The 14,394-nt window shown below is 47.2% G+C and overlaps 1 protein-coding gene across 1 annotated transcript in view; it reads left to right on the top strand.

Moving 5' to 3' along the window:
• The window catches only part of npnta (nephronectin a), a 31,762-nt gene that overhangs the window by 12,631 nt on the left and 4,737 nt on the right, over nt 1–14,394 (top strand). Inside the window, exons 4-7 of the mRNA XM_067251100.1 lie at nt 127–246; nt 3,845–3,979; nt 6,597–6,716; nt 8,886–9,368. Coding sequence (XP_067107201.1) covers nt 127–246; nt 3,845–3,979; nt 6,597–6,716; nt 8,886–9,368 — 858 coding nt within the window. The remainder of the gene's footprint in view (nt 1–126; nt 247–3,844; nt 3,980–6,596; nt 6,717–8,885; nt 9,369–14,394) is intronic.

Genomic DNA, 14,394 nt, shown 5'->3' with positions numbered 1-14,394 from the left:
CCCCTCATTCACTCCTGACTGTGTCTGTGGCCATATATATTTACACATACATTGTAGGCTATGTGTGTGTGCACATATGAATGATTGCGTGTGTGACACAGCAATAACCCAGTCTCCCCCCCCCAGACACCAGGACGTGTGGCATGGCTAACTGCCAGTATGGTTGTGAGGTCCTGAAGGGAGAGGTGAGGTGTCAGTGCCCGTCTCCAGGGCTCCAGCTGGCCCCAGATGGACGCACGTGTGTCGGTAGGTTTTCCTTCTTTCATTCTAACATCTATACTTCCAACTTAACTGAATGTATGACTGTTGAGCAATTTTTTTTAATTGTTAAAGTAAAATTATGTAATCAGAATCAGAATCAGAAAGGGATTTATTCGCCATGAAAGTTTGCACAGACAAGGAATTTGCTTTGGCAGGAAGGTGCATATAATAAACATATACCTAAAATTTAAATATGTGGACTAACTATACTAAGGGTACATAGACTAGCAGTACTAAGTGGAATAATATAAGTTGCCGTAAATTACAATATAAAAATACAAATATTACAAAAAATACAAATGTACAAGATACCATGTTGTGGTGCAGTGCAAAAGCAGAGTGTTTTAAGCAATAAGTCATTTGTCATCATGATGCAATAATTGTCCAGTTATGACCAACACAGCTGAATTGGCTTGTTCATTGTGTAAATATTCAACTGTAAGTACATCGTTAAAACATCATAATCATTGATAATAACGAGTCATAATTCTAGTTTAAATATACTTCAGCGCGTCATCTTAATAACACCTCGCTGGACACAGAAAGGTCTGGATGATCTAAACTCGTTTTTATTCATTCTCGAAAAGACATATCCGTTGAGGACAGCATTTTCTTTCTTTCTCTCCCTTTCTCCTTTACTCTTTCTCTTTTTCTCTTTCTCTGTCTGCATGTCACTCCTTTCTCCCTCCTTCTCTCCCTCTCCTTGTCTCTTTCCATCTCTCTCTGCCCCCCTTTCTCTCTCTCTCTCTCTCTCTCTCTCTCTCTCTCTCTCTCTCTCTCCCTCCCTCCATCTCTCTCTCTCTCTCTCTCTCTCCCAGAGTTCTCATTACCTCTGTGTCGGCTGCCATTGTAGAGCAAAGCATTGTGGGAATTTTATGGGTTGTCAGCCTCTGATTTCCCTGACTTGAGATCAAATAGCTTTTTATCTCATACACATGGTGAAAAAATGTGCTGGTGAAAGAAAGAAAAAAAAATACAAGACTTTCAATTAAATCCCCTTGAGCAGAGCTTTTTGTTTCCAAAAAGCTCAGCTCAACACAGCACACTTGTTCTCATTGAAGGTTTGTGCGTGCGTGCGAGGCCACTGGCTTTCAGGTTGTCCTTGACAACCAACCTGCGTCCTATATCTCTCTCTATCTCTTTCTCTCCGAGTCGCTAATTACATTTTTAGGACATGGAGACTGCATAATGGCCTTTCTTAATGAAGGTGAATGAACTCTCATTCAACCAACCTGAAACCTTCCTCTCCTCTTTCTAAACCTACTGCATATCTCTCTTTTTCCTCCCTCCTCTCCCCTCCCTCTCAGTCGCCTCCCCCTCCTCTCCCTCCCTCTCAGTCGCCTCCCCCTCCCCTCCCTCTCAGTCCCCTCCCCCTCCTCTCCCCTCCCTCTCAGTCCCTCCCCCTCCTCTCCCCTCCCTCTCAATCGCCTCCCTCTCCTCTCCCCTCCCTCTCAGTCGCCTCCCCTCCTCTCCCCTCCCTCTCAGTCGCCTCCCCCTCCTCTCCCCTCCCTCTCAGTCCCCTCCCCCTCCTCTCCTCTCCCTCTCAGTCCCCTCCTCTCCTCTCCCTCTCAGTCCCCTCCCCCTCCTCTCCTCTCCCTCTCAGTCCCCTCCTCTGCCCTCCCTCTCAGTCCCCTCCCACTCCTCTCCTCTCCCTCTCAGTCCCCTCCCCCTCCTCTCCTCTCCCTCTCAGTCCCCTCCCCCTCCTCTCCCCTCCCTCTCAGTCCCCTCCCTCTCCTCTCCCTCTCAGTCCCCTCCCCCTCCTCTCCCCTCCCTCTTAGTCCCCTCCCCCTCCTCTCCCCTCCCTCTCAGTCCCCTCCCCCTCCTCTCCCTCTTAGTCCCCTCCTCTCCCTGACCTCTCTCTCTCTTCCCCTCCATTTCTCTCTTTCCATCCTTCCCTCCTCCTCGGCTAAGTGAAGCCCAGATTCAGAGGGACTAAGTGGGACTAATTGTGGTAGTTAACCTGTGTCAGCTTTAAACACACATTGTTTTCTGTCCCTGAATTCTGGTTAATGTGGGATGGGCCTCCTCCCCCTCATCCTTCCCCCCTCATCCCCCCCCTCATCCCTCCCCCCTCATCCCTCCCCCACCCCACCCCTCCCTCCCCTGCCTCCAGCTTCCCTCTCTTCTGGGAGGAGAGCTGGACATTTCTAAACACGACCGTCATCAATCATCATTGAGCTTGCTGACAGAGAGAGAATGAGGGGAAAGAAAGATAGGGAGTGAGAAGAGAGAGAGAGGGAGACAGAGAGGGAGGGAGAAGAGAGAGAGAGGGAGACAGAGAGGGAGGGAGGAATAGAAAGGGGGTTTGTAGCACCACAGGTGTTAAAACAACTTTGCAAATATTTCAAGAGACCTTTTTGACCTCTCGAAAAAGAAGAGAAGATTGGGAAGGAAGGTGTCTGTAACGGGGGTGGGAATGGAAGGCTTGGGTTCAACAGCTGCAGCAGCGTCCCGCAGGGTTCTAGAATGACTTATCTATCTGGTCGTATCCGGAAAGACGCACATGTCATTCTAGAACGTGGACGCACAAGTCATTCTAGAACTTTATCAAGAAGGAGTTCAGGACCCCTGTCCGTCTGTCATTCCGTCTGACACCTGGTTGGTGGAAACTCGTATTGAGGGCAGAGAAACCGCGATGGAGTAAACAAACCAGTCTGATGGATGACAGGAGGAGCGCTGTCAGGACTGTATGCCTCCATTGTTTGCGAATGCTTCCGGAAGTTTCTATGTGCGGGCACGAGACAGCATCATATTTCATTCCACAGTCCAACAAAAATACAAATAAACCATCCCTCAAGACGGGTTTGGCAGGTAACATTTATTTTAAAGACAACCAAAAGAAACCAACAAAAAAGGAGGAAAAAACAGATGACCAGACCGGGAAGTGAGACCAGCAAGTGAGACCAGGAAGTGAGACCAGGAAGTGATTAAATAAAATAAAATGTTCCAGGTTGGGTCGATGAAATCAACACAACGGAGGGATTTTGTTTCTAGAAACTCGTATCACACAATTGAAGCCTCATTATATACTGCCGTGTTCCTCCATATCTGACGCCTTAAAGTTGGATTTTGGACGTGGAGAGATTCTGAGCAGGTGGGCAATCCTGTTGAACTCTATTATCCTGATCCAGAACACGACGGCGGTTTGTCCTGCGTGGTTGAAAATACCGTCCTGTCAATGTATGCGTGTCCATGCGCTGCACGGAGTCCTCAGGCCTGCAGCCTAGATCACAGCACCGGCCAACACATGATCTCAGTTCTCGCCTTATGAATATCAACCAGGGAAACTAATAAAGGGAGAGAGAGGGGGGAGGGGGGGGAGAGAGAGATGGAGAGTGGGGGAAGAGGTTGAGGAGAGAGAGAGACTTGGACATTATTAAGAAACTACTGTTCTTGTTTTTTCTGATTTGTCTTGGTTACCTTGTGTCATTCCCACAGGTTTACGATTGAAAGTCTGTTCCAGACGTCTATGTATTCCGGCAAGGTTATTCATGCTGTTTACTCCCCCCCCCCACCCCCCCCCCCCCCACCCCCATCTGTGAAATTCAAATGATGTTTCAACCAACTTTATTGTCCGTTCCAGATGTGGACGAGTGCGCGGCCGGACTGGCGGTGTGCCCCCGCTTCAGGAAGTGCCTCAACACGTTCGGGAGCTACATCTGCAAGTGTCACGACGGCTTCGACCTGCAGTACATCAACGGGAAATACCAGTGCATAGGTGACGACCCCCTTCACACACCCGTCCAGACCCAGACCGGGGGGAAGGTCAAAGGGCGCTGGACGGGGATGATGTGGCGGGGTCGTTGTGTCAGTAGGAGAAAGCGCAGGGTGCTGTTTTGACGTATTGGAGGGGAGGAGAGAGTTATGGAGAGAGAGGAGAGGAACAGACATAGAGAGAATCAAATCAATATGTATTTGTATAGCCCTTTTTACAGGAAATGTCACAGAAGGCTTCACATACACCCATAGAACTTCCACTTAACCAACCTAAACCCTCAAGGAAGACAAGGAAAAACTCCCAGAAAAACTGACTAGGGGAGAAAAAATTGAACAAAGACAGAAAGAGAGAAAGAGGGTTAGAGAGAGAAAGATTCAAAGAGGTAAACCACAGGATGATAAAACACCCACTTTGAAATGTTACGATCCTTTGAATTAGAGTTCAACCTTTTGTGAGATGTTTGTTTATGTTCATCAAATAGATCACACGGTTGCCTTGATCAGAAGCTTGTGTAGAGAACAGTTTCTATCTACAGAAAAACCCCTCTCTGTTTTCAGAACTGGAAGAAAGACAAAGCTAGTATTGACAAGATTAAACATCTTAAAAAGCATTTATTTTCATCCATAGATCTGGTTTCAAGCAGCAATCAGCTGACCCTGATGGGTTCCTGTGTAGGACTGGAAGGTTACTAAAGGACAGTTATTCTGGAGTAGGCAGTCAGAGAGGTCTCTGTTCCTCTGTCCTCGCTGGGGGATAGCAGGAGAGTCAGGGGAGGCAGAGCTGTGTTTTATGAGGGACATACTTTGTTAGTAGGCCACGTTCTCAACAGGTGTTTCTTTCATCCATCCATAGATCCATCTATCCATCCATCTGTCTACTTCTCTCTCTCTCTTTGTCTCTCTCTCTCTCTTTGTCTCTCTCTCTCTCTCTCTCTCTCTCTATTATATAGAGAGAGAGAATTGTCTCTCAATTCAATTCAATTCAGCTTTATTAGCATGAGAGTCATTTCAACCGTATTGCCAAAGCAAGACGCACAATAACAGACAACCATACATCAACAACACCATTCAAAAACAACATAAGGAACGACAGTCTGTATTGTCCGGAACATGTGGTAACAACAAAGTGTCAAAAACAGAAAATAACAAATCGAAAAACAAAAACAACCTAAGTAAATAGCTACATTGAGATGGACAACACATATTACAAATAGAATTTCAAGGCTGGTCACATTACATTCAGGTTTTCCCTGATTTCATGGCACTCTTTTAGAAATCGTCCAGATAGGGGGGCTGTGTATCCCTCCCCTAAGAGCACTTTTAGCTTTTCATTATCAGACAGTGTGGGATTCAAATTTATCAAAGAAATGCTGTCTGGTATGTCTGTACCGTTGGCAGTGTAGTAGAAAGTGCATCTCTGTCTCTACCTCACCTGTAGTTCAGTGGCCACACACTCTGGACTCTTCTGGTAACCAGGTTTTCTTATGTCTGCCTTTTTCAATGGCCAGACTGTGGTCACTGATCCTGTATTTGGTCAGGATCTGTCTCTGTTTTACGTCTTTTACAGTATAAAGATATTTAGCCAATTCATAGTTTCTGTTTAGGGCCCGATAGCAACTTAGTTTGTTTTGTGTTTTGGTTTGGTTGTTCCAATGTTCCAGATAGGCCTTTTTGGTTTGTTGGACAATTTGGTTTACTCTGATTGGTGATTGTGAAGCAGTGCTGGTCTGAGATGGGGCAATGTTAGGTGTTGGTTGGTTAATTAGTCTCATGACCAGCTGACTGAAAGGACTCTTTTGGGGGTTCAATTCTTGGGTTTTCAGTGCTTCAAATTGCAGAGTATCTTGGGGACTTAATTTGAGATGTATCCAGAATTTTTGTGATCTTTTTTTGATGTTTATAATTAATGGATATCGGCCTAATTCTGCTCTGCATGCATTGGTGGGTGTTTTCCTTTGTATGTTCAATATAATTCTACAGAATTCAGCATGCAGGGCCTCTATTGGATGTTTGTCCCATCTAGTGTAGTCATGCTGACTGAGTGGACCCCATACCTCACTGCCATATAGAGCTATTGGTGCTATTACGCTATCAAATATTTTAGTCCAGATTCTGATTGGTATGTCTATTTTATGGAATTTTTTTCTAATTGCAAAAAAAGGCTCTAGAGGCTTTCTCCTTCAGCGCATTCACTGCCAGTCCAAAGTTTCCTGAGGCACTGATTTTGATCCCCAGGTAGTCATAGGACAGGGTGTGCTCTAGTGTGGTGTTTCCTAGAGTGAATATATGTTTGTTTTCCTGAGATCTGGGCTTTTTCTGGAAGATCATTATTTGAGACTTTTTAAAGTTTACTGTCAGGGCCCAGTTCTGACAGTATTGCTCTAGCAGATCCAGATGCTGCTGTAAGCCCTGCTCTGTGGGTGACAACAGCACCAGGTCATCTGCATAGAGTAGGAATTTAACCTCCCTTTTATTCAGGTTGAGGCCAGGGGCTGTAGATAACAATACTCTCTCTCTGTCTCTGTCACACACATACACTTACACAGACTCTCTTTCCTAAACATATACTCCCCTTAGCAGTGTGTTGTGTGTGTGTGTGTTGTCTCTCGTCCCTGCAGATGTTGATGAGTGTGCAGACCAGAGCCCCTGCAGCAGTCAAGCCTCTTGCTTCAACACTCCAGGATCCTACAAGTGCAAGTGTAAAGAGGGCTACAGGGGAATGGGCCACGAGTGCAAGCGTGAGCATACACACCCTGCACACACCCTGCACACACACACACCCTGCACACACACATCTGCACACACACACACCCTGCACACACACACACACACCCTGCACACACACACCTGCACACACACACACACACCCTGCACACACACACACACACACCCTGCACACACACACTGCACACACACACACACACTATGCACTCACAAACACCTATGTGCACAAACACAATCTGCACACATGCAATTATGTGCATACACACACACCTATGTACACACACCATGTGAGAGAGAGGGAGAGAGAGGGGTTGGTGGGGGTGTTGTGGTGGGGAATGGTTTAGAAACCTTAAGAGCAGGGGTTGAAATTCCTGTCATTGTCAGAGCCGTCAGTCACTCCCAGATTAGTGTAACCTCCCCGTCAGCCTCCGTCTGGGGGGGGGGGGGGCTCAGCCTCCGTCTGGTGGGGGGGGGGGCTCAGCCTCCATCTGGCCTGGGGGGGCTCTAACTTGACATCTAACAATTGTTTTAACCTTTTAAAAGCCACAGACAAAATATAACTGAAAAGGAGTCTAATGATTTCAGACATCCAAATCTTTCTCTCTCTCTCTCTCTCTCTCTCTCTCTCTCTCTCTCTCTCTCTCCCTCTCTCCCTCTCTCTCTCTCTCTCTCTCTCTCTCTCTCTCTCCTCTCTCCCTCTAACTCCCTCTCTCTTTCTCTCTCCTGGTTTGGCCCCCGAGGGCCTCAGTATTTGGTTTCACTGTGAGGTGAGTCCCCTGGTCGCTAGGCAACACGCAGCTGTAAAAAAACTGTGTTTTTACCACAGCAGCTGAATTCTCGAGAGTGAAACTTAATTTCCCCCAGAGGACTGTAACCTAAACACACAGGAGCTGAATGGTGGGGAGGAGAGACAGGAGAGCACAGATGATAAACTTGTTGAACAGTCTGTGTTGGCAGAGCCCCTCCTCCAGAGGCTTGTCCGTGTCCCCAGCTCTTGGTGCCTGTCGGCAGGGTGAGACAGACTGCTAACCAACCTGATACCCTGTCTGTGTATCCAATATCAAAGTCCCCTGGAACCTGAGGATGAACTGACTTGAGTTCCTACACCTCGCTCCACCGCCCAGCCCCTCCTCTTGTCTCCCCTTCCTCCCTTCCTCCCTCCCTCCCTCCCTCCTCTCTGTCATCCCCAATCTCCTCATCCTCCACCTTCTCTCCTCCCTCCTCCTCCCTCCTCCTCCTGCTTGACTGCCTGTGCCCTTAGCCTGAGGAATGTTGAGAGAGAACAATGGCCCTGGTCTCGCTTTGATGACATCACACTGGAAGGAAAGAATCAGCAGGAAGGGAGATGTGGTGTAGTATTAGTCTGTACATGGACACACACATACAGACACGCACACACACACAGACACACACACACACAGAGACACACGCACACACAGACACGCACACACACGCACACAGACACACACACACCACCTTTCTCAAACACACACAGACACACACACACAAAAACATGCACACACACGTCCAAACACACACACTAACTGCTGCAGCCTTGAGGTTGGAAGAAGCTTTGTGGCGAGGACTCACAGAGAGAATAGCTAACAGGGTCTGGAGCAGAAACACACAGAACGACAGGGCTCTGAGATGTGAAACCTGATGGGTTTATGTTAACTGGAGAAAGGTTGCTTTTACAAATTAACAGAGGGCTTGTGTGTGTTTGTGTGTGTGTGTTTGTGTGTGCGTGTTTGGATGTGTGCATGTTGTGTGTGTGTGGTTGTGTATTCGGTTGTGTGTGTGTGTATTAAGATTAAAAGGCTGTTATTGATGCACTTGATGCTGAGATCATCTAAAGCCATCCTGAAAGATGACTCTCTTGATGAATATTAATACGTTCATCAAGACCTCTCTCCAACCTTCCACAAGACTCTCCCATTCTCCCAATAACTTTGTATGAGCAGAACAATGTCCAATCAAAAGAGTCTTCCAATTAATTTAATCTGAATACCAGAGTACACCCTTCAGTCCTCAAGTGCATCTGTTGTGAATAAGAGGCTGGTCTTGAAGCGGGAAAGGTCAGACAGATACAAGTGCTATTTCTGTGCCTCGTCGACGTTTGAAAAGGTGTTTTCATCCCATGAGTGTGTTGCTCACTCTGTCTGTTCCATCTGTTGTTGTTCCAGCCATCCCCAAGGTGGTGATCGACCCCCCCAGACCAGGCCAGCCCCCACCCAACCACCACAACCACATCCCAGATTCCGACCGCAAAAGGACCACCACCACAGTCCGGACGGCGGTCACCGCCAGGAGAATTGCCACGACCACGCCCACGACAACTCCCCCAACCCCGCCCCCGAAGAGGATAACCCCGCCCCCGGAGAGGATAACCCCGCCCCCGAAGAGGATAACCCCGCCCCCGAAGAGGATAACCCCGTCTCCACGGAAACCGGCAGTCCCCACGAAGAGACCCACCCTCAAGCCGTTTGTGCCCCCCAGGTGGCCCCCGCTGACCCCCCCACCCCCCCCCACCCACAGGGCTCCCCCGCCCCCCACCAGACCCCCACCGCCGCCCCCCACCAGACCTCCGCCCCTTCCCCGACCCCAGGCCACGCCCGTGGACAACAGCATCCAGAAGGAGGTCACCAAGCAGAGGGGAGACGTACACAGTAAGAACCCAGAGCATCGCACCCAGAGCATCGCACCCAGAGCATCGCACCCAGAGCATCGCACCCAGAGCATCGCACCCAGAGCATCACACCCAGAGCATCACACCCAGAGCATCGCAGAACACGTTCATACTTCATACACCCAGAGCATCCCTAAACACGGTCATAATTCATTCATATTTCAAAAGGGTTAGGCTGCCAAACCATGTTGATTCAAAGTATCATGATTGAATATTTCTCTGACTGCGTTTCTAGAGGAAAGACATTCTACTTTGTATTTTTGTCCATGACATATTATGTCTGTGAGTAATGTATCTTAACAAGGAAGTTGCATTATAACTTTCAACCCATCTCAAACGTACACAATATTAGCATTACATTTACATTTAGTCATTTAGCAAACACTCTTATCCAGAGCGACTTACAGTAAGTACAGGGACATTCCCCCCGAGGCAAGTAGGGTGAAGTGCCTTGTGTTCGTAACACTCCATAGCACTTGGTGAAACCTCTGTGTATGGTAATGAGGTTTCTTATCTCTTGACCGATTTTCAATAGAAAAGCAGGAAAAAACGCAATTTAGGTGAAGAAGCATTTATTTAGCCTCATAGTGACGTAGGCTTAGCCTATACGCAGGGATGTAGTGGGGGCTAAACGCACGTAAACGTCGTTTACGCACCTCCAGAAATTGGGAAATAGCGTTTATCCACCTCTAAATAACGTTTATGCGCGTTTACGAACATCTAAGTTCCCTGCGCCTCGTATTCTGCCGTAGGAATAATCTGAAACAAATTTGGTGCAATTTTAAACAGACGTGAAAGCTCGTCTCGGCTTGGCTTGACGACCCTGTAAATAAATAAATAATAAAATTCATAGTTTACCCACTTCTATTTTTACCACTACACCACTGCCTATACGCAAATATTAGCCTGCTACAGCCAATGTATAAAAGTCAATCTATCTAGGGCAATGTGAGGCAGTGGCGATATTAGACCCTTTTTACGGTGCTCAAGCACCCCTACATTTCATCTCAGCACCCCTAAAAATAATAATAATTAAAAAAAAAAAAATCTTCTTGTTTATTAGAATTTGATGCTGGTAGTTCATGAAGAAAGGGACATCCTTAGTTTTTTCATTCATTCAATATTTTGCATAATAATACATAAATGTGGAACCAATCGTGACTCCTAATGCCTAGACCTCACAGCCAATCAGAGGCAGAGTGGGGAGAGGTTTACAGACCCATCTTACATCATCTAGTAGAAACAAATTTAATACAATATTAAAAATTATGTCTATTGGATGTGTTAGCTTTACAGTAAGTGATGCTTTTGACTTTTGCTTTTTAAAGTAGTTCAAGACAGGTAATCCTGTTTGTTTAATTGTTTTTTATGATGTATGCTTTACAAAAAATGTCTTTATGGTAAAAAGAACATGACATTATTTACTAGAGCACAGATTCTACATAGATCTAGCCTCTTAATTTTGCTCTCAAAGTGCACCAGATTCATGCGTTTAACTTTCAAATGTAATAAATTTTCTTCCGGGGGACCATGCCCCCGGACCCCCCTAGAGGGTCGGGGGTTCGCCGTAACCTTTTTTTACTCCTGACCTGTTTGCATGCCTGTTATTAGCAAAGGGGTTTAGCACTTTTCCAAGGCACTGTATTCATGTCACATTCTCATTGGGGGCTTAGCACCCCTAAAGGTCTGATCCTAGAATCGCCCCTGATGTGAGGCCTGATAGCCGAGGCTAGAAAAGCATTTAGTTAACAAAGTGAAACACTGAAGGGTCTTTGAGTTGAGGCATTAGAGAACTGAATCCTGACATTGATTAAAGGGGGACCTTCGGGGTAGAATGATCGGGCGAGACGAACGACTTGCGTCGTTATCGACATTCGGTCGAATGTCTTGTAAATAATGCATCATCAATGACCCACGTCTAGCAGTGAACAGGATTTCGGTTCGACCTTTACATGCTGGTACATCGGCCCTTTTGATATCTTTACTCAACGGATAACGATGAAAGTGCCTCGTTGCTCCGGCGACGAATGTTGATTAAAAGCGATGACGCTGCCTTGTGAGTAGCGACAGGACGCCGAGATGAAACACCACCCGGGGTGTGTGAGGAGGTGAGATATTGCTCTTCTCTCTGTCAGACGATGGCTGGTAATTAGAGAAGAGACAGAAAGGGGGATGAAGAAAAAGATGTGGTTGGAAAAAAAGATACAAAAAGAAGAAAATATAACTACAATGTCGGGGTGCATTACTTGAAGATGAGATCAATCTATTATCTCTCTCCCATCCCGGAGTGTGAGATCAGAGATTTGTCAAAGATGGTCTGAACATTGAGAGGGTTGAGAATACTTCAGTCGGATTATGGTTTGATAAAAGGACAGGCTGCGCACAGAATTACTGATTTATCTCAAGTGTGGCAGTGCTGGACCAGAATTCTTTTTGCAAAATCACTTCGATTAGGCTAGTTGATTTTGTTTAATTATTACCTAATAATTCTGCCCTCCCTTCGCTTCAGTCATGGTTATAGTGCAGGCCAGGGTGAGTTTCAGAGGGAGAAAGTTAGCGCTGCCACATCTCAAGGAATACGTCACGAGAAGATCAAAGACATCAAAGATCAAAGACCTGCAGAGGTTTTCTTGCACCTGCTTTCAAGCATGGACGTTCAATCAATCATGGGTCTTGGATTAGTTAAATGAAGTTGGTTGAAACTGCCACCTTGTTTTGAATCCAGGTCGTAAACCAGGCTTCAGGCCACAAGTGGTGGTGCATTTAGATCTGTAGATCTAAGTACGATCCCAGATCTAACAGCTTCTATAAACACTGGGAACGCTAGAAAACTAAGAAAGACCAACGTGACGTCATTCACAAATCAGTAAAAGGTTATTTTGCTGCTGCTAAGATCGCAAAAGTAGCGGAAAGTCGGCAGATTTGTCGCTAGATAAGATTTAGTTGTCGTTAGGGAAGGTGAAAAGTCGCTAAATCTAGTGACAAAGTTGCTAAATTGCCTTGAGTGGCAGAGCCCCCGAAAGAAAGGTCTGTACTCTCAGAGGCCTTCCATTCTATTCTAGGTATTTTGTGTTTCTGTGTGCGGGTGTGTGTGTGTGGGTGTGTGTGTGTGTGTGTGTGTGTGTGGGTCCATTCCATGGGTTACTGCAGTCTCTCATAGGCTCCAGAAGCCCGCTGGGTTTATTCTACATCAGGAAGAAAACAACCTGAATGTGCCTGTTTGTCTCGGTGGTAGAGGAGGGCAAAGACCCTCTGTAGCTTTGGTCCTTATTGATTAGCCAAATATTTGCGGTGGAATGAACAAGACAAGGTCAAAGGATGGAAGACAGAGAGGGCAAGAGAGAGAGGAGAGAGAGAGGGAGGGTGAGATAAATGGAGAGAGAGGAGAGAGAGAGAGGGAGGGAGAGAGAGAGGGGAAATCTGATTTATGGAGGTTTTCATTTCAGCTGTTGACTGAAGCAGATTGATTCCTCAAATGAAATACTTGAGACACAGTGTCTTACTCAGTAAGGTAACAGGATACGCAGCCAGTAACGAGACATATGAAGTCTGGTTGTCGAGACTACTATGATTCCACATGCTAAACGTAAAAAAATGGCTTCTTGCTGTGTAAACCAGCGTGACTGTGTACCTTGGAAATCTGCCATGCAAGTGCCCACCAAAAAAAAGAGTGTTTGACATCGCTAATGGCACAATTAGCAAATGCAAATTGTGTACTTAAACGTCGACCTGTGGCTGTCATCCAAGACAGGGTGACTTTCTACGACTTTCACTGAGAGATAAGCTGGACGAATGAGGGCTATTTGTCACTGCGTGTCACCAGCTGCAGCTGGCTGAACACGGCTGGCAGGACACCTGTGTTGGGCTGCGAGGCTGCTGAGGTTGGCGTGTCTGAGCGGCGAGGTTAGCGTGTCTGAGAGGCGAGGTTAGCGTGTCTGAGCGGAGAGGTTAGCGTGTCTGAGCGGCGAGGTTAGCGTGTCTGAGCGGAGAGGTTAGCGTGTCTGAGCGGCGAGGTTAGCGTGTCTGAGAGGCGAGGTTAGCGTGTCTGAGCGGCGAGGTTAGCGTGTCTGAGAGGCGAGGTTAGCGTGTCTGAGAGGCGAGGTTAGCGTGTCTGAGCGGCGAGGTTAGCGTGTCTGAGAGGCGAGGTTAGCGTGTCTGAGCGGCGAGGTTAGCGTGTCTGAGAGGCGAGGTTAGCGTGTCTGAGCGGCGAGGTTAGCGTGTCTGAGCGGCGAGGTTAGCGTGTCTGAGCGGCGAGGTTAGCGTGTCTGAGAGGCGAGGTTAGCGTGTCTGAGCGGCGAGGTTAGCGTGTCGCTCTGCTGGAAGATCCGAGTTACAGACACCTGAGGTTGACAGGTGGAAATCTCAGCTAATTCCAGGTCTGTTAAAAGTCTGTTTTACACACACACACACACACACAACACACACACCACATACTCACACCACATACACAACACACACACCACACACACACACTGCCCCCCATGACCTAAATGTTTAGCATTGCTGCAGGTTCCTGGTGTCTGACCAGGGCAGTCATGTGTCAACATCCCCCCACTTGGTGGTATGCCAGATGGTATGGCCCAATCCAGAGGTGAACTGAGCAGACTGGAAGGGCTCATGTTGGGGTTGGGGGGTGATGTTTGCACATGAGTGTGTTTATTGAGACTCTAAGACATCTTGGGAGGCTGACACCTGTTTGATTGTCGTTGTTGGAAAGGAAATGTACGAACTTGTGACTTCTGGCCATTGCATGTACGTTTCTATATGGGAAACAATACACACTACAGTTTACAATTAGTGGCGTTTCCATAGAAACGGCCTTGGTGTAGAGGAACCACACAAAGAGCCTATAACCAGAAGGTAGACACTGTGGATACCCCAAGCTGGTTGACTGGATGGTTGACCTTTGGGGGGTGGGGGGGGGGGGGGGGTGTAGAGTATTTTGGGGGAGTGTAACACCACAGTCTCACCACATGGGCTGGGCTATTTCAGTAGTCTGTGTGTGT

Source organism: Osmerus mordax, chromosome 14, assembly GCF_038355195.1.
Source record: "Osmerus mordax isolate fOsmMor3 chromosome 14, fOsmMor3.pri, whole genome shotgun sequence".
Taxonomy (NCBI): Eukaryota; Metazoa; Chordata; class Actinopteri; order Osmeriformes; family Osmeridae; genus Osmerus; species Osmerus mordax.
This window is presented reverse-complemented; position numbering and strand designations above follow the sequence as displayed.